The sequence below is a fragment of the Ornithodoros turicata genome, chromosome 1, assembly GCF_037126465.1.
Source record: "Ornithodoros turicata isolate Travis chromosome 1, ASM3712646v1, whole genome shotgun sequence".
Taxonomy (NCBI): Eukaryota; Metazoa; Arthropoda; class Arachnida; order Ixodida; family Argasidae; genus Ornithodoros; species Ornithodoros turicata.
Genome location: NC_088201.1, coordinates 92519639 through 92547415, shown reverse-complemented (window position 1 = coordinate 92547415; position 27777 = coordinate 92519639). Strand labels below are relative to the sequence as shown.

General features: G+C 43.2%; 1 protein-coding gene and 1 long non-coding RNA gene across 2 annotated transcripts in view; one reads left to right on the top strand and one right to left on the bottom strand.

Moving 5' to 3' along the window:
* Positions 1-709: 709 nt before the first annotated feature.
* On the top strand, positions 710-17742 carry LOC135366396 (uncharacterized). Its single transcript, XR_010414144.1, has 4 exons — positions 710-950; positions 15275-15469; positions 15553-15903; positions 17510-17742. It is a non-coding gene; the product is annotated as an uncharacterized LOC135366396 (long non-coding RNA).
* A 2950-nt stretch (positions 17743-20692) lies between these two features.
* LOC135378469 (uncharacterized) overlaps positions 20693-27777 on the bottom strand; it is a 75553-nt gene continuing 68468 nt past the window's right edge. The window contains exons 17-21 of the mRNA XM_064611525.1: positions 25552-25646; positions 21848-21910; positions 21686-21796; positions 21573-21634; positions 20693-20897 (exon numbers count right to left, since the gene is read on the bottom strand). Of these exons, the coding sequence (XP_064467595.1) occupies positions 20744-20897; positions 21573-21634; positions 21686-21796; positions 21848-21910; positions 25552-25646 (485 nt within the window). The 3' untranslated portion in view covers positions 20693-20743. The remainder of the gene's footprint in view (positions 20898-21572; positions 21635-21685; positions 21797-21847; positions 21911-25551; positions 25647-27777) is intronic.

Genomic DNA, 27777 nt, shown 5'->3' with positions numbered 1-27777 from the left:
TGTATGAAGAGTTTCGTTTACAGTTTACAACACTTTTGCAGCGCGTGAAGTTGGTTTTTTCCCGCCTCACATATTTCGAGAGATTGACAGCTCCCGCTTCTTCTGCACTACCTGCGGTGGATTGTGGTCTAAAGGCACGTTTCCTGATTATTTTTATCCGTTCTATAACCGATCACATTTTTCAGAGAAAAAGCATTGGACCGACCGATTGATACGCCCATTTCTCGGCTGTCGGACGGTACCATTGGACGTACGTTGCGATGGACTGACTATCGGAGGAAGATGGAGAAGATGGACCATCAGTGTCACTCTGTGACTGAGAAAGACTGTACGTGTGTGTTTAAAAGAAACATCTGTGTCTCACGCTCATTTCATGCAGATTACGAATGGCTACTGACAGGAGATCTACCCCTGGTCCTAACCTTCAAGCCTCCTCCGAAGACCTTTTTGTGGATCAGCGATTAGCTGAGCACCTGTCGTTGTGGTGGACTCTGGTCGAGAAACCCCAGCCATTGGCTCGACTCGAGCCTTCGTCCGTATTTGGGCTGTCTTCCCGGCTATGAAACCAAATCTGGAGGCTAACTCATGCAACGCCCGACGCGCGAGCAGAGGTTTGCAACCTCTGTGTAAACGCGAATCTATCGGGACTTACTACGGCTACGCGATTATATTCACGGCGATGGCTGCGAGGGTGACTTTCGCTCGGTTCTCAAGACGATACCCTTACGTCTGTTCACTGACAGTGGGAAGATTGCAAACAAAATGAAGCATTTCGTAGATTACAGGTTCGAGCTGTTGGAAAAGTATAACGAGGAGAGGCAGTTGACCCGTGTCTCATCAACGCGGGTTTCTACCGACCCATCGTCCGTCGCTACTGGCTTCTCCACACTTCCCTTGACGTCACGGTGACCGGCGACGAGCGTCGGGTCAGCACGTTGGAAGATCGTCTGGTAAGCATCTTATGTATGTCGTGAAAAAATAAATAGACTATTTTGCAAAGCGAGTTCGCTCACGAGGAGACATTTTATTGTTTCATCATTCACTTCGAGGTTAGTATTTTGTTGCTCTTTCAGCGAGTACAACGTCTCGTACAACTTCATTATCGAAGCGGATTTGGGGGCAAGACAAGCTGCCATATTAATCTAACCTAACTTTACTAAACTGACGTAAGGCGTCATCAGCTTGGTTAGTTTAAGAATAGGTTAGGTTAAATTAATGGGGTGGTGAAGATTAATGGTGAAGCGGCAAGCTTCCATTACCATATTAATCTAACCTAACTTCATAAAATAAGTATTTAAAGGATTGAAACATTTATTTTACTGAAAAACAAGCTTTCGGACGGAGTCCGTCCTTCATCAGGTGCGCATCTGCGCTTCATCAGGCGCATCATGCGATCGCACCTGATGAAGGACGGACTCCGTCCGAAAGGTTGTTTTTCAGTAAAATAAATGTTTCAATCTTTTTAAATACTTATTCTATTCACTAGCGAGTGTTAGACTTCTCCCATCTTTTGCCTGTTAGTAACCTAACTTAGTAGTAAATGGTCATGCCGAGTCAAAAGCGTGGCGAGTTACAGGCAAGTTTATTGACCCCTAGGCCGACTTCACCCACGTATTTCTTCCCGCGACCGGCGGGCGGCGCGACGGTGGAGGGTTGTCCGCGAGCTTATCGGCGGGGGGACGGCTGCGTGCGTAATTACCCTCACACATTTTTCAGCCTGGGCCGACTTCTTTCGCCATTTTTTCCATTTGTGCCGACTTCAGTCGTAAATTTTTTTCTCGATACAACAGGTGTGCAGTAGGCGGTTTACATGCAAAGGATATATGCATACACAAAAGTACAAGGGGAAATGTATTTATTAAAGTCAATAGTGTCCCGAATTATGTTATGACTCTGTGTGAAGGACAAAAACCCAGCCAAAAAATCTGAAGCAGAAGAAACACAATACGATACACATAACAAAGATTATACTTCTTACATGTATGATGCTATAGCATTGAAGGGGTATCACACATCATACACAATATTTTTTATTAGCGATAATCATACAAGTTTTCAATGAATCAGAACTAAAATGGGGTAGCACATCTTAATCAAATATATTTTTAATCAATACAATTACAATCAAAATTACAAGTTTTATTATAAAAAGCCTAGCATTATTATACGTGGGCACCATAGTGGAGTTTTAATTACAAAGTTCTGATAGATGTACCAAGCTTCATGCACAACAGCTAATATTCCAATATGGCACAATTAATGAGATTCTTATGAAGTGATCGCTAGAGTTGGCAGAGGGCCTTCGTTTACCGTCGGGCATTTTTCAACCTGGGCCGACTTCTCTCACGATTTTTTTCCCAGCGCGCGGTGGATGGTGCGCGGCTGAGGGGCTGTCCGGAAGCTTACCAGCGGTCCGAACGGCTGAGCGTGCCCTTATCGTTGTGTATTTTTCACCCAGGGCCGACTTCGCTCGCAAATCTTACATGTAAGTAGGGGCATGCAGACTGACAACACCTGGGACGAATTCATTCATATTTTTCCCCCTGGGCGGACTTCGTTCGCAATGTTTTTCAGATGGTGTGTGAGTGGTTTACATGCAAGTAGGAACACGTGGGTGAGGAGCTGTCCGAGTGCATACCAACGAGCGCAGGGCTGCACGTGCCCTTATCGTTCTGTATTTTTCTTTCACCTGGGCTGACTTCTTTACCGATTTTTCCGCCTCAGCCGACTTCGTTCGCAATTTTTTCAGGCGATGCGTGAGTGGTTTACATACAAATAGGGCCATGCACACTAGCATCCCAGCCAGGCGATGATACCGTCACACCTGGGCCGACTTCTTTGCCAATTTTCCTGCCTCGGCTGACTTCTTTCATAATTTTTTTCACTACAAAAGCGGTGCGGTAGGCGGTTTACACAACAAGTAGGGGCATGCACATTGACAACACCTGGGCCGAATCCATTCACATTTTTCACTCTGGGCCAACTTCATTCATAATTTTTTCCGCTACAACAGTTGCGCGGTGGTCGGTTTACATACAAGTAGCAACATGCACACCGACAACTCCACCAAGCGATGGTGTCGTCACACCTGGGCTGACTTCATTCGCGATTTTCACCCTGGCCGACTTCATTCGTAATTTTTTTTTCGATATAACAGCGGCGCCGTGGACAGTTTACATGCAAGTATAGTTATACAAAGGATAGCTATACACAAAAGTACAAGATGAAATAAATTAACGCCAATAACGGCAGGAATTATGTTGGGACTGCGTAAAGCAGAAAAACCCAACCAAAAAACATGAAACGGAAGAAACACAATACGAATACGGGAAGCTAGTTGGGAGAAAAACTCAACAGAAAAGAAAGCAGAAGAAACGCAATACATATAATAAAGAATATTGGAAGTTAATTGAATATTCCAACACGACACAATATAACCAATTTCTTATGACGTGAATAGCACACATGGAAGGAAATAACGAGAAACACGATCAACAGCAAATAGAGAGCCAAAACTATGCATCGTCCAACTCGTAAAAAGGAGATACGTACAGGAAAATAATTGAAAAAACAATCTATCAACACGAGAAGCATGACGAATTTAATGCAGCGACTAGCACAGAGCTAACGCTGAATAGCAGAGAAACACTTTGAACGGCGCATCATCCACGCGTAAAGAATAGATACATGCAAGGAAATAATGAGAAACACGATCAATAGCTAATACGGAACCAAAACAATGCAGCATCCAACACGTAAACAAGATGTACACAAAGGAAAAATAATTGAAACACAATCTATCAAAACGATAAACATGCACGAACTTAACACTGAATAGCAGAGAAACACTCCAAACGGCGCATGCTAACGTGTAAACAGCAGACACATGCAGGAAAATAATATCGAAACAAACTATCACACAAGAAACATAGCAAATTTATTAAATTGAAATGGAAATAATCTATCTTTAGAACTATTATAAAACCATCCTTGCAAGATAATCTAGTCGAACAATATACAATTTTCATCCCACTCAAGCACTATAAACATTACCTTGACAGAGGTATCCAACACACACAGTACAGCCAATCTTTGCTACTTGAGCCTGGTGGGGGTCACTCTCTCTCTCTCTCCCTCTATACTGCCCAAAGCGAAGAAACCGAACGTCCTTTGTCAATCTATGGGGTGGGGAACTCTCTCTCTCTCTCTTTCACATTCTTTCCTCCAAAGCGAAATATTCTTAGGGCTGGTGTACAGAGGCGACATTTTTTATTGATGAACTATCGCAAATAGATGTTAGTATTATTCGATTCTAAAAAACACAATAAGAATTATATCAAAACAATCAATAGCAAGCAAAAAATCTAGGAATAGACGTCAATATCATTGCAAACTGGTTTTAGACAAACATTATTATCTAAGCAAGCGAGAAATATCATCTGCGGAAACAATACTCAATCAAAACGAGAAACGTTGCATTTAATGTATTTCAGATGAGACACAACTATCATGCATACATTATTCTCAACTCACAAAATATCAATTGAGTGAACATCTGAAGCAAAGAGAGAAAGTCAAGTTTATTCAGTGATTGAAACAATACTAATTCGAAAACGAGAAACAAATTTAATTACATCATTTTTTTGTAACTTTGCAACAGTAATTTCTACACGCAGAAACCACAAACAAACAACTCATCTGAAATGCAAATTATTGTAAATGCTTTCTTTAGCGGAAATCAACGCACACATCTCAAAAATACATTCCTATCTAGTCGAATATTTTTATTAATATCAATCGAGTGATCACCTGAAACAAGGTCATAGGAGTAATTAATTTAGGCAAACATTTTCCTAACCACACAGCGCTATACATCACAGAAACACGTCTTTTTCATTCAGGACCCACTAGCGGATTCGGAGTGAGAGATGGAAAGCCGCTAGGCCATAAAGTTCCCATACACTTTCGTTAAGGTTACGCCCGCAGGGAGTAGGGGAATTCTACAATGGTCTTGGTACACAATCTATAGTTGAAAACCATAAACTCGCTCCTGCAAGTCAAGTTAGGGAAGGGGGGTTTCTAGCGCTGTCTTGTGCGTAGAATCATTGAAAGCACACGTTTTTCTTACTCATTACATCTTTTTGTAAATTGATTTTTGCAATTCTCACGGCAGGTGGATATTAAGAACATCCTGAACCTGACAGCATAATAAATTTTAATAAATAAAATGAGCACCGTTATGATTTAATTAAGTGTAGAAGCACACTACAAAACAGAACAAGGAAGTCTCAGCGAAGAGATGGATGGATTTTGTACTCGTTACCATAGGTCATGGGAGGACATGATAAAAAGCTGCTTCGAAAAAGAAGAGCAACGAAATGATTCTATTACCACAGCATTTCAATACGTCTTAGACATGGTCGTATTCGGAGATATGGTACAAATTGCAGAATTGAAGGTGGAAGAACTTGTATGCTGAATCTACAATAGTTATAAAAATATTTGCACGTCAACAACGGAAGGGCCGCTGGTATTGATGGTGGAGTTTTTGAGGTTTGCTAACGAAGAATTGAAATACACTAGACCAGATCACACATAAACATAGATCCAATTCACAAAATGTACCTGAGGTTTTCATTAGCCATACTGAAAAACTATCATCCTATTCATAATGTCATGGCATACGAGGCACTACAAATGGAAAGGGCATAGTTTAATTTTAGAAGTTTTTAGCTCATAATGAGACAAAACGCAAACTCCAAACCAAATATTATTTTCTTGTTTAAATTTACAAAGTCAAAACTGTACACTCTTTCTTACAATTTTTTTTAAGATATAGATTAAAAAGCTGTTTATATAGTCACACATTGTATACAAGATATTTGTTTGTACATTAATTGCTAAAATTTATCAGATTACATTCCCGACCAGTAGATTTAGACCAGTAGTAGACTATCACACATCAGTAAGTGTTTAATTAAAATTTGAAACGGATGCCGCAATTTACGAACTGAGTTGTAGAAAGTGTAATTTCACAATACGCAAGCTTTAGCTGGCTCACTTTGACACGCGAAGGTTTTAAGAACTCTTTCATGATGACACAGAATTTTAATTGAATGGATTGATATTTTCTATACACACTATAAAGTAATGCGAATTCTCTATCTCGTGATTATTAAAAGTTACGAATATTTTTCGAACGAAATGTGCTTAAAATTCGAAGAAATGGTCACCCGCGTCGTCGAATGCGTTTCATGCGGCAACACGCCGGACAACGTTTCCCGAACACCGTTCCGAAACCGAACGCGATTCGGTGCCCGACGCGTTAATGCGACACCCCGCGCGAGCGTGTTGCTTTCTTCCGGAAACGGGTTCGTCGACGCGGGTGATTAAAATTTCTTCGAATTTTAAGCATATTTCGTGAGAAAAATATTCGTAACTTTTAATAATCACGACATAGAGAATTCGCATTACCTTATAGTGTACATAGAAAATGTCAATCCATTCGATTAAAATTCTCTGTCATCATGAAAGAGTTCTTACAACCTTCGCGTGTCACAGTGAGCCAGTTAAAGCTTGCGCATTGTGAAATTACACTTTCTACAACTCAGTTCGTAAATTGCGGCATCAGTTTCAAATTTTAATGAAACACTTACTGATGTGTGATAGTCTCCACTGGTCCGGAATGTGATCTGATAAATTTGAGCAATTAATGTACAAACAAATATCTTGTATACAATGTGTGACTATATAGACAGCTTTTTAATCTATATCTTTAAAAAATTGTAAGAAAGAGTGCAGAATTTTGACTTTGTAAATTTGAACAAGGAAATGATATTTGGTTTGGAGTTAGCGTTTTGTCTCCATTATGAGCCAAAAACTTCTAAAATTAAACTATGCCCTTTCCATTTGTAGTGCCTCATGCCATGACATTATGAATAGGATGATAGTTTTTCAGTATGGCTAATGAAAACCTCAGGTAGATTTTGTGAATTGGATCTATGTTTATGTGTGATCTGTGCTGCTTTGGTTAAGTTTGCAAAAGGAATATTTACTTATTATAATTTCGTATCTTCCATTGTGTTTATGCATAGTGCTCACCTTCATTGTATAGTGGTTAAACATTTCTGATGACAGTTGTGTGATTCGATTCTCCCAAAATCTCATTGCGTTTGTGTGTCGCGTGTTACGATGATTAGAAATGTAGACCCCGCCTACGCGTCCTGCTTGCAAAATCCATCACTTGCATCGCGTCATTTGATAATAGATTCCTTTCAACATATTCTGTCCAATTGTTTGAGAAATATATACACTGTGTAAGTCAATTCATACAATAATATTTCGCCAAAAGATTAGTGGCCCTCTTTTGTAAACAAAGATTGATGTAACATGCCTCTAAATTTCAACTATCGATTCTTCTTCTAGAATTTTTTCATTCGAATAGCAATGTTGTACAGAGTGTAGTAGTGTAAAATCTCTTTGATTGTCAGCGCTGATTTCATGCGAGGATCCTTGTACATAGTGTGGAATATTCGTTTCCTTAGCAATCATTGTGTTCAATCTAAACATACTAAATATAAGCTGTTTTCTTTGCGACGCATAGAATTCATTACATTGATGACAAATATTACATTTATTATTTCAGTTATACACTTGTTTATTTCGATAAATTACAATTGTCCTATTCCGAAGTCTGAAGTTTTATTATTCTGAAAGTTCAAAGTCTGCATTCGAGTCTATTCGAAGTCTGAATTATTGGCCGCTTGAATCCAGCGTTGATTGATGCAGGCGATATGATGTAGCCGTATTTGTATTGCATCAGCATCTTGCACTTTGTTGCGACGAACTTGCACAATCTCTTGTTGATATTTCTTTTCTTTGTATGAAGATTCTTGAATGGCGTAAAAGAAAGTATTGGACGAAAATCTCCTGATGGTCCACCACAATTGACGTGTTCGTTGAGTTTCAATAAGTGATGATACATCAGACCTTGTACGACAATAGTGAACTTCTGATCATTCGACATCATTGCAAGAACTGATAGAAGTAAATAGTTCTGTCGACGCTGTAGTGGAACACATCACGTGATAATATTTTTTATGTACTTTCCATTTCAATTGTTAGGTGTAATTTCAAGAAATCCGTAATGAATCGTGCGATATAGACTGCTTGTATATAATAATTTGATCTGATTGCTTTCTTGATTAATGCAATGCCCATTGCAATGATTACAATTACATCTGGTCTAGTGTATTTCAATTCTTAGTTAGCAAACCTCAAAAACTCCACCATCAATACCAGCGGCCCTTCCGTTGCTGACGTGCAAATATTTTTTGTAACTATTGTACATTCGGCATACAAGTTCTTGCACCTTCAATTCCGTAATTTGTACCATATCTCCGAATCCGACCATGTCAAAGACGTATTGAAATGCTGTGATAATAGAATCATTTCATTGCTCTTCTTTTTCGAAGCAGCTTTTTATCACGTCCTCCCATGACCTATGGTAACGAGTACAAAATCCATCCATCTCTTCGCTGAAACTTCCTTGTTCTGTTTTGTAGTGTGCTTCTACACTTAATTAAATCATATCGGTGCTCATTTTATTTCTTAAAAAATTATCATGTTATCAGGTTTAGATTGTTATTAATATCCACCTGCCGTGAGAATTACGAAAATCAATTTACAAAAAGATGTAATGAGTAAGAAAAACGTGTGCTTTCAATGATTCTACGTACAAGACAGCGCAAGAAACCACCCTTCCCTAACTTGACTTGAAGGAGCGAGTTTATGGTTTTCAACTATAGATTGTGCACCAAGACCATTGTAGAATTCCCCTACTCCCTGCGTGCGTAACCTTAACGAAAGTGTACGGGAACTTTACGGCCTAGCGGCTTTCCCTCCCTCACTCCGATTCCGCTAGTGGGTTGAATGAATAAGACGTGTTTCTAGGATGTATTTGGGCTGCGTGGTTAGGAAAATGTTTGCCTAAATTAATTACTGCTATGACTTTGTTTCAGGTGATCATTCGATTGATATTAATAAAAATATTCTACTAGATAGGAATGTATTTTTGAGATGTGTGCGTTGATTTCCGCTAAAGAAAGCTTTTACAATAATTTGCATTTCAGAGGAGTTGTTTGTTTGTGGCTTCTGCGTGTAGAAATTACTGTTGCAAAGTTATAAAAAATGATGTAATTAAATTTGTTTCTCGTTTTCGAATTAGTATTGTTTCAATCACTGAATAAACTTGACTTTCTCTCTTTGCTTCAGATGTTCACTCAATTGATATTTTGTGAGTTGAGAATAATGTATGAATGATAGTTGTGTCTGATCTTAAATACATTAAATGCAACGTTTCTCGTTTTGATTGAGTATTGTTTCCGCAGATGATATTTCTCGCTTGCTTAGATAATAATGTTTGTCTAAAACCAGTTTGCACTGATATTGACGTCTATTCCTAGATTTTTTGCTTGCGATTGATTGTTTTGATATAATTCTTATTGTGTTTTTGAGAATCGAATAATACTAACATCTATTTGCGATAGTTGATCAATAAAAAATGTCGCCTTTGTACACCAGTCCTAAGAATATTTCGCTTTGGAGGAAAGAATGTGAAAGAGAGAGAGAGAGTTCCCCACCCCATAGATGGACAAAGGACGTTCGGTTTCTTCGCTTTGGGCTGTATAGAGGGAGAGAGTGACCCCCACCAGGCTCAAGTAGCAAAGATTGGCTGTACGGTGTAAAGCTTGGCTGTACTGTGTGTGTTGGATACCTCTGTCAAGGTAATGTTTATAGTACTTGAGTGGGATGAAAATTGTATATTGTTCGACTAGATTATCTTGCAAGGATGGTTTTATAATAGTTCAAAAGATAGATTATTTCCATTTCAATTTAATAAATTTGCAATGTTTCTTGTTTGATAGTTTGTTTCGATATTATTTTCCTGCATGTGTCTGCTGTTTACACGTTGGCAGATGCACCATTTAGAGTGTTTCTCTGCTATTCAGTGTTAAGTGCGTGCATGTTTATCATTTTGATAGATTGTGTTTCAATTATTTTTCCTTTGTGTACCTCTTGTTTACGTGTTGGATGGTGCATTGTTTTGGTTCCGTATTAGCTGTTGATCGTGTTTCTCATTATTTCCTTGCATGTATCTATTGTTTACGCGTGTATGATGCGCCGTTCAAAGTGTTTCTCTGCTATTCAGCGTTAGCTCTGTGCCAGTCGCTGCATTACATTCGTCATGCTTCTCGTTTTGATAGATTGTTTTTTCAATTATTTTCCTGTACGTATCTTCTTTTTACGAGTTGGACGATGCACAGGTTTGGCTCTCTATTTGCTGTTGACCGTGTTTCTCGTTATTTCCTTCCATGTGTGCTATTCACGTCATAAGAAATTGGTTATATTGTGTCGTGTTGGAATATTCAATTATCTTCCAATATTCTTTATTATATGTATTGCGTTTCTTCTGCTTTCTTTTTTGTTGAGTTTTTCTTCCAACTAGCTTCCCATATTCTTTATTATGTGTATTGTGTTTCTTCCGTCTCATGTTTTTCGGTTGGGTTTTTCTTCTTTACGCAGTCACAACATAATTCCTGCCGTTATTGGCTTTAATTGATTTCATCTTGTACTTTTGTGTATGGCTATCCTTTGTATAACTATACTTGCATGTAAACCACCGCGCAGCTGTTGTATCGGAAAAAAAATTACAAATGAAGTCGGCCCAGGTGTGACGACACCCTCGCTTGGTGGGGTTGTCAGTATGGATGTTTCTACTTGTATGTAAACCGACCACCGCGCAACTGTTGTAGCGGAAAAAATTACGAATGAAGTCGGCCCAGAGTGAAAAATGTGAATGGATTCGGCCCAGGTGTTGTCAGTATGCATGCCCCTACTTGCGTGTAAACCGCCTACCGCACCGCTGTTGTAGCGAAAAAAATTATGAAAGAAGTCAGCCCAGGCAGAAAAATTGCCGAAGAAGTCGGCCCAAGTGTGATGGTATCATCGCATGGCTGGGATGCCAGTGTGCATACCCCTATTTGTATGTAAACGACTCACGCACCGCCTGAAAAAATTGCGAACGAAGTCGCGGAAAGATCGGCAAAGAAGTCGGCCCAGGTGAAAAAAATACAGAACAATAAGAGCACGCGCAGCCATCCGGCTCGTTGGTATGCACTCGGACAGCCCCTCACCCGCGCACCACCCACCGCGCACCGGAAAAAAAGTGGTGAGAGAAGTCGGCCCAGGTTGAAAAATGCCCGGCGGTAAACAAAGGCCCTCCGCCAACTCTATCGATCACTTGATAAGAATCTGATTAATTGTGCCGTATTCGAATATTAGCTGTTGTGCTTGAAGTTAGGTACATCTATCAGAGCTTTGTAATTAAAACTCCACTATGGTCATGAAAGTGAACATGAAAGAACTGATGTTCTGAGGCTGGAACAACAAGAAGGGACAAAGACATACAAACGTCTCAATTTGCCTAAGAAATTAACGATGAAAGATGAAAGTCACTGAAAAGGTTAGCCAGCTGTAGGACTCGAACCCACCCGGCAATCCAGAAGATGTGGGTTCGAGTCCTACAGCTGGCTAACCTTTTCAGTGACTTTCATCTTTCATCCACTATGGTGCTCATGTATAATAATGTTAGGCTTTTTATAATAAAACTTGTAATTTTGATTGTAATTGTATTGATTAAAAATATCTTCTTTGATTAAGATGTGCTAGCCCATTTTAGTTCTGATTCATTGAAAACTTGTATGATTATCATTAATAAAAATACTGTGTATGATGTGTGATACCCCTTCAATGCTATAGCATCATACATGTAATAAGTATAATCTTTGTTACGTGTATCGTATTGTGTTTCTTCTGCTTCAGGTTTTTTGGCTGGGTTTTTCTCCATCACACAGAGTCATAACATAATTCACGACACTATTGACTTTAATAAATATATTTTAACTTGTACTTTTGTGTATGGATATCCGTTGCATGTAAACCGCCTAGTGCACACCTGTTGTATCGAGAAAAAAATTATGATGAAGTCGGCACAGATGGAAAAAATGGCGAAAGTCGGCCCACGCTGAAAAATGTGTGAGGGTAAGCGCGCACGCAGCCCTCCGCCCACTGATAAGCCCGCGGGCAACCCTCCACCCTCGCGCCGCCCGCCGGTCGCGGGAAAAAATACGCGAGTGAAGTCGGCCCAGGGGTCAATAAACGCGCCTGCAACTCGCCACGGTTTTGCCTCCGCATGACCATTTACTACTTAACTTCACTAAACTAACGTAAGACATCATAAGCTTGGTTAGTTTTGAGAGAAGTTAGGTTAGATTAATGGAGGTCATGGCAGCTTTCCTTGCCCCTCCAAATTCGTTTCAATAATGAAGTGAAGCGGCAAGCTGCTGTGGCCATATTGATCTAACCTAACTCACTACACTAACGTAAGACGTCATAAGATTGGTTACATTTGTGATAGGTTAGGTTAGGGTAGGTTAGATTAATGGGGCCATGGCAGCTTTCCTTGCCCCTCCAAATTCGAATCGAAAAGTTTCGCTAAATTGAGCGGAAAACAACCGCAAATTTAAGCAATGCCGGGCGTTCCTTGAAATGGGCTTGACCGCAATACACCGAAGTGTTAGGTGAAGCCGACTTGCAGAATGGCAACGCCTACCAAAGGAATGCCCTTTCGGGCATGGTCTGGATATGCCAGTGACTGGAGTTGCGGGTCGCGCAGTGAGAGTAAGGACAAGACGCTCGCACTGAAAATGAAAGGTTGAGAGTTAAGAGCTCGCTGGCAGTTTTAACTTTGCGACAAAGACGAAGGCGGATTTCGCAGCGTGTTTCTCGGGAGTTGCAGTGCGTCCTCAACGATGAAGGAGGAAGTGACAGCAGTAGCTCGACAGAAGCTACTTGTGAAGGTTCTGTGGAAGCCGCCACGACAGTAGCAGAGCCTCTAGCCTCGCCTTGCAGTAGCAGTACCTTCTCAGAGATCCACAGTGTGCATTCAAATTCTTCTGATGCAGAAGCAACAGACACGGAGCCAAGCGGTGAGCCAGGTTGGCATGTTCAAACAGGGCCGTCGAGGGATGGTAACTTTCATGTCTTGCTGGAGAAGATTAACGAGAACAGCAGACTTCGAAGAAAGTTGCAGCAATGGGCGCTCGATAGGAAAATACATTCCTACCGCCCGAGCTCTCTTTTAAAGGTTTTGAAGCCTTCTCACCCTACCAGAAGATGCAGGGACACTTTTAAAAACCCCACGAACCACTGACGTTACGCCAATGGGCTGTGGCAAGCACTGCTATTTGGGATTGCGTAAAATGTTGCTGCACCCATTAGGACTGGAATATCTGATGACAGTTTCACTGTGTCATTAGCCATCAACATAGATGGACTTCCAATTTCACGAAGTTCGAGAAGGCAGTTCTGGTCTATACTTGTAGAAGTGAAGGGAAGTTTGAACTCATCACCGTTCATAGCTTCGCTTTTTGAAGATGACTGCAAGCCACAAGAATTTGAATGCATTTCTGAAAGACTTCATTGAAGCAATGAGCGATCTTCTTGAGAACGGCATCATTGACAACGACCGCACATTCAATGTTGTGCTGCAGTCATTTATATGCGATGCACCCGCCTGAGCATTTGTAAAGTGCATCAAGGGACACACTGCCTACTTTGGATGTGAAAAGTGCACACTGGAAGGGATGTATTCTGTCAATATGAACAAAGTAATCCACCCTGAATGTGACAGTCCACTACGAAGTGACGAGAGCTTCGGGTTACGACTGCAGCCATCTCACCATCATGCTGAATCACCGTTGCTACCATTAGGCATAGGATGTGTCAGCCAGTTTCCACTGGATTATATGCATCTGGTATGCTTGGGTGTAATGAAGAAACTGCTTATTCGCTACTGGGTGTCTGGTAGGCCATGCCCCCCAAAGATGCGCCAGGCATCAAAGGCTGGCCTCTCAGATCAACTTGTTGGTTTCAACACGCATGTTCCCACCGACATGAAGCGAAGGCCGAGATCCATTGTTTTTATAGAACAGTGGAAGGCTGTTGAATTCAGAAACTTTTTGCTTTACTATGGGCCGGTTGCGCTGAGGGACACCTTGGAACACACCTTCTTCAGACATTTTTATGAAACTGAACATTGCCATCACAATTTTAATCAGCCAGGGGTTTGTCAGAACTCACACTGTTCTTGCAGAACGCCGCCTTCGTGAGTTTGTTGCGGAGGCAGGGAAGCTTTACGGAGAGGGAGTTTATGTCTACAACATGCACTCCTTGCTGCATATTGCGGAAGATGCCAGAAGATTTGGTCCACTGGATGAGTTCTCTGCAGTTCCGTTCCATAACTACTTGTATGAAATTAAGACGTTATTGAAGTTGCATGCTCGAGCCAGCCAACCAGCAAGTTGTTCGGCGCCTGACTGAAAAGCAGACAGGGAATACAATGAAAGAGGACACGACACAACATGCATATGAGCTGTCCGTGCAACATTCTAATGAGCCTGTTCCTCCCGGTTTTAATGGCTTGCAATACCGCAGATTTTACTCGAAGGACACCACTTTTACTCTGAACGAACGCGACAACTGTGCCGAGATGAATGATGATCATGTTGTGCGCATACTGAACATATTATGCACAACGAATGGTATTGACATCTGTGCACGCTTTTTTGAAAATGTGAACAATTTGTATCGACAGCCTGTGCCTTCATCAGAGCTAGGCGTGTTTGTAGCTAATAACCTCTCTTCGGATTATGCGGTGTGGAAGTTGGAGGATATTGAATACAAGTGCGTAGGTCTACCAAACGGGACAAATCCCTATGCTGTGTTTCCTCTCCTACACACCAACAAGAAAGTAGGCTAGAAGTAGTAACTAGAAGTAACTGCATTCCCAGTGTTGCTTTTGTACATATGCTTACAAGGTAGAACTTCAAAATCAGTCACAGTATTTCATGTTTGCTAACCACTCGCAGAAAAGAATCTACTCTTTTCTGACAATTGCATGAGAAGTAGGTTACTTTGTGAATTAGTCTGCTTACTTAAAATATTTAAAAAATAACACAGCATATTATGGGGTGGCACAGTATGTGTGGCATAGAAAGAAATTTCGATGGCCCTAAGGTATTTTGCGACAAATATGTCAATTATAGATATGTGTACTTCTGATCTAAGAGGCTACCTATGTTTCAATGAGTATCAATGCGTTGCATGGTTCAGTGACCCTAACTAATTCTTGCACTTTGTATTTACACTTTAGGAAGGAAGGTGTTCAGCATTGTACATTTTGATGAGAAGGACGAAGTTTCTGTTGTTCCATCAACCTGGCTGGGCAGAAACAAAGTTTTATGGCCACCTTACAAGAACTCCAAGAAAGTAGCCGTCGCAATTAAAGCATGCGAAAATCCATCAAGCAACTGGTCGCAGCACAGCTGCCGGGTACTTTGTGAATGTGGTAAGTTCTTCCAAATGAAGTCTACACGTGAGTGCGAAGCTCGTTATTATATTTTCAACGAAATCATTTTTATTGTATTACAGACTCATATGAAACAGCAAGGCAGAGAGAGCAAAAAGCTGCCATGACATCAGATTTGACAACTGATGATGACATGTGTGAACCCAAAAGGAAGCGGTGGCGCCCACAGCGATTTGAGTCCTCTGATGAGGAGAGCGCATCAATCATAGGGGATTCTTCTTGTTTTGTGAACAAGCCAGAATTGCGTGTTTCACGTTCGCAGGCAACGTCACAGTGTATTCGTCGCCCAAGGCCTCTCTGCTTGTCCACTTCCCGCGTGCAAGGGGCAGCTTCAACCTCAGAGCCATCGCCAAAATATTCTACTGTGTCTGCTGAATCCCAGCAACAAGAAATGCAGAAGTCACGAAAATCCAGTAAGTACTAGTAGGTAACCCTTCTAAAGGTTCTCTCCTGGCAGTCTCTGTGCCTTATCACAGTAACACGCAGGGTGATTTACATGACTGGTTAAAGAAGTACAAAGGGCCATAAAAAATCAGATTAAGACGTCTGATGAAATTGTCTTTATCATTTTACCAAATAATGCGAAAGGTTTTCACGCGTGCAATTTGTTTCCCAGAAAAAAACTTACATAAACATGGCTCCGCGCGTTTGCCCTTAACTCGCCACTCCGGATATAACGAGGAGGAGAAGGTATGCCACATCACCGATGGCGTTACAGGGGCAACTCGTTCTGCTTCGCTGGTCAGTGGGGGTCAGCACCCTGTCCCTTTGCCGCCGTAGACCAGTTTTGTCGGTTCCGCTGGGGAAATGGGGAAAGAAGGAGCGGCTACATCATGACCGAGCAGGAGCAGTGCTTTTTCAGAACCCCGAACAGCCGAGTAGCAGATAACATTTCTCTGGATCAATCAGCGAGCGTGGCCTCTGTAGCGTCAGCGCGAGATTTTCAGTTTCGGCGATAGTTATGACTCTGTGGTGTGAATTACTTCTCATTGTGCATCTTACTGGCCTACTTAACAGTTTTACAGGAAGACAACAGGGTGTTAAAAATAACTTGTGTGCTACTTTAAGAGTCATGATGAAAGATTCGCACACCAGGAAATCATGAGAACAGTGGGGGTTTTCCCCAGCAAGCTTTCACCATCACCACTTTGGTTACTTATAAATTATTTTTCTTTAATTTAATTTGCCAAGTAAAAGACACATTTTTATTTCCGATGAAGGTTAACTAAAGTACTTGTGAGCGATGGCAAAAGTTCACTGGAGAAAGATGCCATTGGTCCCATAATTTTCTGGACCGCTAGAATTTTTATTATGTTAGGCACACACAAGCATGAGTGTTGACACAAAACACCATGTGTATTATGCTCAGCTTTTTGCAATTTTTGTCACTTCTCAGGGTCCTAAACTCCTATTCTGCCATAACATTCAACATGCTGTGTTTGCAATTCGCACATCATAAAACTGCAGTCTGTGTGAAACTGCAGTATGTGATGTTCAGCACTACAAAAGCGATGGTGATATGCTGTAGGGTATAGACTGTGGAATAGGTTATATCAGCTAAGGAAGCTTATTGTGCGACATTTGTATTGCAGCAACAGAAGAATAAACGTTAAAAATGTTGAAGGGAATCAAAATGCAGCTCTCATCACAAGCAGTGCTCCTGGAGAGACTCGAGAAGGCCATCCTACCGTGTGCCCCAACGGGGGCACAGGACCCGCCACAAAATGACATCTTAGAGCAGCTCCCCTTATAAGCTGTGGAGTGCCTATAGAGAAGCTCGAAAGTGACCTGCAAAACCCTAAGAGCACAACTGACCTTGTAAGAATTACACCTTTCTGTATCTGTTTAGCTCAACTGCAGCAACTGAGAGCACACACTGCTTATGAAGCATGATTTCACATGGTTATGTTGTGTTCCAAACGAAAATTGCACCATATTACGTGAGGTTAACTTCGGTTCATTTATTTTGTTTACCTCTTTTTCCACCTTTTATAATGTACCCTTGTGTATCACCTGTAGGTTGCTTTGTACTGCTGCCAAATCATTGAGATGCTGACTCCAAAGGTTTCTTCCCAGGGGTTATACCTTTCAAGAATTGGTGGATCATCGCCCCAGGACTGCTTACGGCACATTATGCGTCGCTGCATGAATGACAGCTTCGATCAAGGGTTCTGCCTCACCGGCAGAAAAGGAAAACGTCCATTTCTCGGACTGCGGCTGTAACTCTTAAGTATTTAAAGTTACTGTTTCAGTAACTCAGTTCCTTTACAGTGACTTTCCAAATTGGCAAGTCCGTTTTAGCAAAATTTTTGTTACAATGCTTTTCTCTAAATCACCTATTTCAATGGCTCAAGAATGATGAGGTCACATGAAAACAGTGCATACCTTGTACAGCAGTCGAAGATAAAAGGGTTTAGCTACCCGATTTCCATGGCTTTACAGTTCTGTGCATTGTATAGAGCCCAGCGTACCACATCTGGACTACAACAATTTCTTAACACCTGAAGGCAGTGCAGGGGCATCAATGATGGCACCGCACTGTACCACATGGAGCTCACGGAATGCACGAAAACGCTACATTAGGAATGATAATATTCATGCAAGAGAAAATGAAAACTATCATATTCATTGCAGTGGCAAAAACATTTTAGAATACCTTCACAAGCATTGGCCGTGCATACCTGCGTTCTGAATCTGCGCAATTCTGCCCTTGGCTTCGTAGTGTACTGTATAGTCAAAACAAGTGAAAGTGTGTCCTCACGTCAGCGGTAGACATCTTGCAAGCAGAGTAAGGCATAGTACATTATACCCTCCGGCCCTTGTTCCCCTATTTCTGCTAGAAACCTTACCCACTGTTATGGACATGGGCCATAGGCGCTTCTTCGTCAGTTTGCATCGAGTGTCTTCGTTATGCGTAACGACAATTGGTGCGCCCTATACCAGTGCTCTGCGGTGTCGTTTCCGTTTGTTTGGTCTTTCTTTTCTTCGCTTTAGTTTTAAAAGGTGGTAGTCTGCAGTTAGTTTTAGTGTGCATTTCCTGTCGATAACTTGCATTAGTAGGAACTGTGAAGTGCTTCGTAGTATATGGAGCAAAGCTCATGCAAAGTAACTGGCTACTGTAAGTACTTGAAAAAAGCAGCTAGCTAGCTGCTGTAACCACTTGCTGAAAAAGTAGCTAGTTACAGCTGAAAGTCACTTTTTGAGGAGGAGTACGTAGCTACAGCTAATAACTACTTTTTCAGTATTTATTTCTCAAGACTCATAATGAATAATCTACTGAAGTACAATATGCATTTGATAGCCGATACGTAGCGCCTGAAGCTATCGGGAGGTATTTTTTCCGCAATTCATGGGTAAAAATCGGGGAAAAACCATTTGTTCATGCGAATTCGGCAGAAAGAAGTTCCACTATGTTACATTCAGAGAGAAATCGGTTACTCAAATTAACTGTAGTGGCTTGGTGCAAACGGTGATGTAATTGTGTTTGTCGAGCTAGTACGCATTCTTAAGACATTTTGCCTGGTAAAAATCTGGTTTCATCCTAAAGAGGGAACCTCGGGAATTCGGGGTGCAAATTTGGGGGAAAAGCGGGTTGAACCTCTACTTCAGGCTCTACCGATAAGTTTTGACGTTCAGGAAATGCCCATGCAACGTCTTATACCATTACATAGGGGCCAGCGCTTCCTTCGGGTGCTGCATTACTACTTGCAACTGCAACTTTGTGTTCCAGTTAAGTAGAATGCTTCCTCACATTTCACTTTCCACAGACGCTGTGCGGAAAAGCTATCCAGAAGTGACAGATGCAACATTACAATCGTACGTGGCAGACTGGCACAGGTATGCCCCTTCAAGGGTTAAGAAGAGGTATGACAACAGTTTTCAGGTCGCATGACATGCAGCATATTATTAAGGACTATGAGAATATGCAGCACCAACCTTCAGCACAGGACAGTCATGATTTTATACAGTGTGGGCTTACAGGCACTCCCAATGCAAACTACATATCACAGCACCACCAAAGCTAGGCTGTGAAGAAACGAAAGTGCTTGACGAAATAACCTGTCCCCCCCTGTTATCCCAACCGTTCATGGTGTAGCAAGGTACACACCACCGTACTCTCAAACATACACAGGTTTATTCTTCCCAACACCACCGCTTCGTTTTTCACATGAGACTAAGCCAAAAAGTATGGTGTCATCTTACTATGCACCCTCTGCATTCATTCCCTTGGTGCTCAGGTTACTAGACATTCATACCACATTCTACACCAGCAGGGACTCAAGCACGATGGTGGGCCATGAGGCCATATACTTTCACTAAAGAGATGTCCGTCTCTGTTGCAGGAACTTCACTGCATCAAGTACAAAGTGAAGTGCAAAGTACATGAACACAACACTGGCTTTTGGACTGTTTTGCATGGTGCTGTTGACACTGATATTTATGTCCCTGCAAAAATTCACACACTGCTGGTACCCATTCTCTCAACAGTGCATTTACGTAATATTGCAGCAATGTTGTCTCAACATTGCATGTAGACGAAATGTGGCTCGTAATGTCTCAATATTGCAGTTACGTTGAGGAAATGCAGCTGGTAATGTTGTCTCGACGTTGCATATACGTTGACAAAATGTAGCAGGCAATGTTGTCTCGACGTTGCATTTACGTTGAGGAAATGTGGCTGGTAATATTGAAACATTGTCCCAACATTGCATTTACGTTGAGGAAATGTCGCCATAACGTTGCAGCAATGTTGTCACAATATTTTTAGCAACCTTGCCTGGACGTGGTTTGGAGAGGACATTAGGACATTTGGAGAGGACGTTTCCAGGAAACGTTGTGACAACGTTTCAGCAACAGTGTAGTGACGCTGGTAACGCTGTTATTTTACTATAGATATAGTCATAGTTCACACTATCGCTATCGTAGGTCATGTACCTGCCTTCAAGCTGCCTTCGTGCAGCTACGGAAGCATGACTAAGAGACCGGGTCCTGACAGGACGTGAGTCTGGTCGAGAGGTCTGGTCTGGTGGCAGTTGCTTGGATTGTCCTTTAGATTGCCTTACGATAGTGGACTATTGATAGTACAATCGATACAACTGAACATGGAACGAACTCCCATCGCCAGTCAACGTGAGATTTTACCGAGTACCCATTTGACATTTTGGAAAACATACACGCACGCGCACACACACACAACTTGGCCTGAGACGGAATCATTTCTTTATTTCCAGCTTGTTCGGCTATCGTTACGGCTCACTTCTGCAGATTCAGGACGCGGACCGAGCTCAACTGCTCATCAGTCACCTTCCAGGTAAAGAACCCTTCGCAACCTTCTTGTGACATGCTACGCTGTCCACTGCACCCAATGGTCTTCTGGTAAAAGACACCCGCGAATGGATCGTCCAGCCTGAAGGAACACATAGTAGTAGTGTGAAACAGGAATTCTCGTAACACGTATTTCAATATGTGCATAGGCTATTGGTGCATCCGCGGGAGATCAACGCGAAAGGAATAAGATTACCCCTGGCACTGACACTGAGCGCCACCATGTAAAGGATTCAATGAGGACACTAGCTTGCCCCATTTGGCGGCCACTGTTTAGCATGCGCGGGAGATCAGGGAGCAAGTAGTATCGCTGTTATGCCAGGTAATCCTTGTACACGGATGTCCTGCTTGTCCGGGTGTACTAGCTTCGCTAGGATCGCGGCCGCATCTTCATCACGACGTGTTCTGTATCTACGAGCTTATCTGTATTTGTAACAGGTTCGCTTACACCATTTGGCGGCCGTTGTTTGCCTTGGCGGCAGCGTGTGTACTGAGCTGGCTAGTTAAAAAGCATATTTGAAGCATAAAAAGCATCTGTAAATGAGATGCCTTCTGGGAAATGATTGTAGAACCGGAGGTTCCTGAAATGCGAGCGCATATTACCGCCACCGCCAGGGAGGACCATCACCTGTTTCGAGCGCGCTCGACCATAATAAGCTACTGTCCTCTTGGCTCATTGTGTTCACTACACTGCAGACGCATTACGAGCAGAACGAGTTTTGGGTCGCACAGTCTACTAAGAAAGCAAGCAGCTCACATAATCTCTGCATTCTTTTGCACATCTGGGTGTGCCTTGTCACTTGCAACCTTGCAGAAGGCCTGTGGAGATAGCGTCCTTATTGAGATGAACCTGATACAACTTCCAGTTACCTGTGCTGCACTTAAGAAGAAAATTTCCTCTTCACTGATAAAAGGTATCAATGCAATGCGAAACTGGTTCCCGGCTTCCCCGCTTTTCTTATTGTAGGCCTTGCGGTAAAGCTGCAGATGAAACCTAGGTCAGGCATGGGTTTAACCCTATTGCGCTCTTACCTGGTAAGTTGCATCCAATGCCACCTTGCGGAGAAGAGCCATAGCTGGATCCCTGAAGCCTTTCTGAAAGAGACAACTGGCTGCTGTCTTAGCTATAAGATGATCCTATCGGTACCCTCCTATTGTCGTATGGAGCAACCAGTGACGCTAACCGCTTTGGCCTACCGAATATCAAGTATTTCTTGCGCGGGGTAGCGTACCAATACACTCTCGCTCAGCTACTAACTGACTGCTTTACACACGAGCGTGGCGGAAAATGCGGATATACTCCCACTAGTACACTATGTTCGCGGTGCATTGGACACATTCCTAGCCAACCATTCTCACGAGTGACATCCTTTTCTCACATTTGCTAAAAGGCGTAGGCTATTTTTGTGGCAGCATGTAGTTCATAACAGCCACACAAGTGGCATACGTATACGGAGAATGTTATTCAGGACAATGGTTGGTTAGGAACATGCAATGCGGTCATGCACTGTCACACTTATCTGACCTACTGAACGTCAGCCACGGCGAGCGCTGTAATACACTTAGCACCAACCGCTCCTATGTTCATAAATCAAGGGATTCATAAATAGAGGTATGCAGGAAAGAAAAGGCAGGAGAAGCGCAAACGATGCAACTTTCCAGAGACGTATAAAATGCAGACGTATAAGAGTCAAACCCGAGACAGTGAAAGCGCAGACGATCACGTTGGCGTCTGTGCCAAGGAAAGATAGAAAATGGGCCAGAAGGCTCTTCTTGGAATTGGTGGAACTGTGGGTGGTGGAAGTGGGAATTTTGTTAATTCCTACGTCTCGCCCACCCTCTTTCTCCGGTTGAGAGGAATAAATCCGCTACTATGTTCCAGAACCTGTGACCGTCTCGGGGTTGGGAAATGATGCATAATAAGCGAAGTGGAGTATTGATAAGACCTTTCTTTTGGACACAAAGTGTGACACATAAAGCTGTGCCACATGAAAACCCGGAGGGCATGTTAAGTGGCTGCACTCCTCTGGCGCCTCCTGGCCTCCTTTGGCGCTGCCTCCTGGACGCTCGCTGAGCTGCCCTTTCTCCCTTTTTCTTCTCTGCTGCCGCCCCACCTCCTTTCTTCGCTTCGTCACGTGAGGGATACCCCTTTTCGTGCACCCTCCAAAAGATGAGAGCGCGTTCGCGCACGAAACTACAAGCGTAACCTCCTAACGCCACTTAACGCCTCCATAGCCTGACTGTTGACAAACCAGCGCGCGCCAGAGATGGTTCCACACAGGTGCGCTCTCGATGCACCCGCAGATATGCCTCACAAACAGGGTGCCTCACGTGGTGCGTAGTTCCGTGAAAATCTACCGGAGGCAGTTCGATCACGTACAGCAGAATATACACTTGGCACGCGCATCGGCGTCTGCAGGCGCCTGCGATTCGTTCCTTCCATTCGCTGCTCCGACAGCTGGAGTAATCAAGGAGTAGTCACAGTCACTTCGTGGCGCACGTTTGCGTATTTTATTTTCAGAAGGTGTGTGAATGAGAGCACACAATTAGCTGTTGGTCCGGTTTTGATCTAGGACAGCGCCGGTTCCATAGTACGCAACTTCACACTCTTGTGACCAGTTAAACGCCACCACTTCGTGTCATCCGAGTCAGACATTTGGTTATGGTCGCATTGTAAGCGCAGAAGTGCCCCGATAAGCCGAAAAAGACCCTCAACAAATCGATGTCATGCGACTCTAGTTCGATCGTTCGTTCGATTATTGAACGCATTGCGTACATCTGCAAGGTAATTCCACTATGTGTTACCCCGAATGGATGTCGGTTGTGTTCATATACGTCAAACGGAGTCATTAAGGCCGCATAACTTTTGTAGTCTTCAAACAGCGCTGAGAATACTGTACATCCACCTCTATTATCGGTAATATCCTTGACACATTTGCGTGCTCCGTGTCATTTGCGTGGTCCGTTTGCTGAAAAACAATGGACTTGTGCCCCGATGGCCCGGTCTCATCGGTCGACCACAGTTTCCCAGCTATCGTTGACCTGGATCCTAACCCGTACCAGATATTTCTGACAGAACCCCGCGGTTTTATTGTTGGCCTCCACTGTACATCACAGAAATCCCAAGAATCGGGAGACCAAAGGGCTTGCACGGTGGGGCGACACCTCTTCCCAGTCTGGGAACTGCAATGATCGATACGATGGCCACTGCCTTCGAACATATCCCTGGGCTCCGTGTGCGAAGTGGTGTGCTATCAGAACGTGCCCTTGGACTGCTTCCCGTAAAGAGCCCTAATTCTACTGCGACATGCAAGAACGGCGCACGAAACTGATATGAACTGAACTGCTGAACGAAGTGATATGTGAACTCTATGAAGTCTGTGTGTGTGAGTTTGTAGTTACAATGCAAATTCTATGCTGCCTACAGAACACCCTTCAACCAACTCCGGTGGCATAGTGGTTAGGATGATCGCTTTCGACGCCGAGACTGGGAGGTGACACATGTTCGAATCCTGTCACCGGCTCTGCTGTCTGAGGTTTTCCAGACTCATACTAACCCCAGTCGGCCCAGGACTCATACTAACCCCCTGTCCCCCACTCCTTCCTGCTGTAGTCTTTCAATCTGTCCACGTCTCTACGCCGCTCATAGCCACGGTTGCTTCGCGGCGCTAACACGGAAGTAAGTGTACATTTAGCTCTAAGTGAGCCTTAAGCTTAAGTGAACCTTAAGTGAATTTCGGTGCTCCTACTCAGGAAAGCAGGCGCCGTGTCTCCCAGTCACCCGTGTCAGCCAGTGAGTCTCGCCATTGGTTGCTGTGTTCTATGGTAGCCACTATAACACTGAACTTTCTAGAACATGACGGCGTAGCATGGAGCGACGAAATATCGTTGTTAGTCCAAGCAAAAAAAGACCGCGGTCACAAGAAAATGTCACTGATGGCGTAACATTTGGTGTGTACTGCCGAATTTTCGTTTCTTTACCACAGCTTTCCAACTATCCGGCGGGGTTGCGATAGTAAGACACCCGGTATATACAATATGCGACCTGAAAAACCATGTCCACCGCAGCGCACGGCATGCATTCGACACATGTCAGCACATGCATTTTCGTGTTTCTTCCCACCATTCGCGCTCGTGGAGTGCGCCGACTGGTCCACGCTGAATGGAATCTGTCGCGTCGAGTCTTTTGACGCCTTCAGGGCGTTCACAGTGTGAACGTGACAAGTTTTTGTTCACGACCTTCGCGGCGTCCACTACGACTGAGTGTGACTATGGACGCCAATGGATATTGCGCGCTTCCACGAATTTTCGAAAGAAGCCTTAAACTGGGCGCATTAAGCTATGTTCCAGATACCGGGCGAACGTGCGCAAAGGAGCCCGTAACGGCAGAACTGCCACAAAGTGGTGGCTCGCTTTCGTACTCAGGGACAAGCCAATCAAAGCCAAGGAAGAGATGCGGGTCTGTGGATGATGAAAACAAACGTAGCTCATTTGATCAGAGCTGTTCACCAAACATTTGAAGCAAGATGGAAAGAATATTAACAAGACCGCGCACCGACTGCAGAGAAATGCAGGGGAAGTGAATCCGCCACTGGTCCGTAGTGGCCGGGATGGAGCTAAATATGCACATCAAATAATATCCCATCGAGGAGATATCTCCTTAAGATCCGGGTGTTACAAGAACACCGGACTGAGGACTCGCCGATCAGACTAACAGTTGTGCAAAGTTCAAATACCTCCATAAAACAATGTACTCTTTTCTTCAGCTTCTTATCCAGTGGGGCTCGGAAAACTGGCTCCGGAGCCGGAACCGTTACATCTACCTGGTACCCTGCGTAAAGAGAATATTGTCACCCATGCTCAAGCGAAAAATGCTTATGCTTTTTTTGTCCTGAAAAAGACAGTGCTACTGTCGAAACGTCGACCGGTACTATAATATGTGTGTTAAACTACCCATTCAATAAATTTTACTTTTACAACGTTGTTTCAATGAGAAATCGATGACCTGATATCGTAGCCGTTATCGTATGACAAAAATCCCGCAGATCGTCCGCAAAAAAATCCTGGAGGAACACCTTTTTTCTTTTTCCTTCATTGCGCATCTTCGGAGACGCGTCTTTCCTTCATCCCCAATGAAGGAGCCTGATGCGTCGAAGATGCAGCCACAGTGCCGCCACAGTGCCGCCTCATACGTCGAAGATGAGCTTTAATTTTCGGCATGTCTATAGCCCTATGAAAAATCTGTATCGCCTGTGTATATAGTATATATAGGTTAAAGACGGCTGCGAAGTTGAACGTCTTTAACCTACCTATATACATTGAGCTCTAAGGGAAGAACACTAAAATGCTCATAGCGAGGACCCGCTTGAGAATGGTGTCATGGTCATAATTCAAGTTTTTCACTTCGTGCACCCAACTCTTTGTGACAACCTGGACAAAAAGATGCATTTCGTCGTCTGCAACGGAGGACCAGACGTAGGACGGACGGGCTGTGCTGCCACCGCTATCAGTTTCCGCTTCGGGAGAGGAGCGCTCGTAATGGGGGAGAGAACCTTCTCCGTTGAACCTTCTCCGCATAAGTTCTGCCAAACTAAGTTACGGTTAGTTACTTTCTTGGTGGAGTAACTAGTTAACGGTTACTGAGAGAAAGTAACTCAGTTACATTACAGTTACTTTTTATAAAAATGACCATGGGATGGTGATGCAATTGTTAAAAACATAAATGTATTTACATTTACCGAAGTGCAAGACAAGTTAACACGCGGTGACGTCACACGGAAAAATACCACATGTGCATGCGACCTGGCGCATCGCGGTGAAAAAGAAGAGCACGGTGACAGTGACACGCACGCGTTTCGTAGCGTGTGGAGAGACATTCACAAGAAGGAACTCGCCTCAGATGCTTTTTCAGGTTTGAAGTTGACGTCCTGTTTGCCGAGTAAGTCTTATTCCAGAGCTTCCGCTTTACAGTTAAATTATTCTCGTCCTTCCATGATAAAGACTCGAAGGTTGCTTCATAGAGCGGCCACGGAAGCTTATGGTAGCAGTAACCGGAGCAGAATTCGCCATTGCACTGAGTTACTGTAACTAGTTATCCCCAAAAGTAACTAATTAGTTAGTAAGTATCTTAGTTACTACCCAAGACTGTCGCATACATGGAATTTGATCATGCTGTATTTCATCACGTCGGTTACGGATAGTTTTGACGAACCAGGCGTGTTTGAACTGAACCTCGGTGTCAGCGTGGAGGGAGGGAGCGTCTGCAGGTGTCCTATCGTAATAGTAATATTGAGCTTACGCAGCTTACCAGTTAATTAATGACCAGTTCATTAAGCTCTAATTAAGCTCACGATCGTAGCCTAACTAAAAATAATAGTGAATCAAACATAATGCGAGCGGGACCTGTAGTTTCAGTACTCGACTAATGAAACTACAGGTCCCACTACAGGTCCCGCTCCTATCTCTCATTTATCTAATTTTAGGGGGGAGCCTTGTCGGTGCACTGAAGTTCTGAATCATTCACAGTTGCACTGGCTAATTTCATTGGAAGGAATATCTGACCAGATACTATTTTGTTTTTGTCAGTACGTTCACGAAAGGATGCTCAGCCATAATAGTGTCGTGATGTTACATATAAGGTTTGTCTGCCTGTGGAGACATGTTGCACGTGCCGTCTGGTAGGACTGCGGATAATTTCGACCACCTGGGGTTCTGGGGTGCGCAGGAAATATCCGACACACTGTGCTAGAAGCAATGTTTACCTCCTCCACTGCACATTGCACCCCGCCGACGGAACCCGCGAATTTGAGCTCAGCAAGCCAACATGTTACCGACTGAGCAACCGAGGAAGGCACTGAAGTAATGAAGTGAAGTAAAGATGGTACGTTGAGCAATATGAGGCATGCACGACAGTGTGCAGACCTGAAGTCAACACCAAAATAATTGTCACACATGATTTTCTT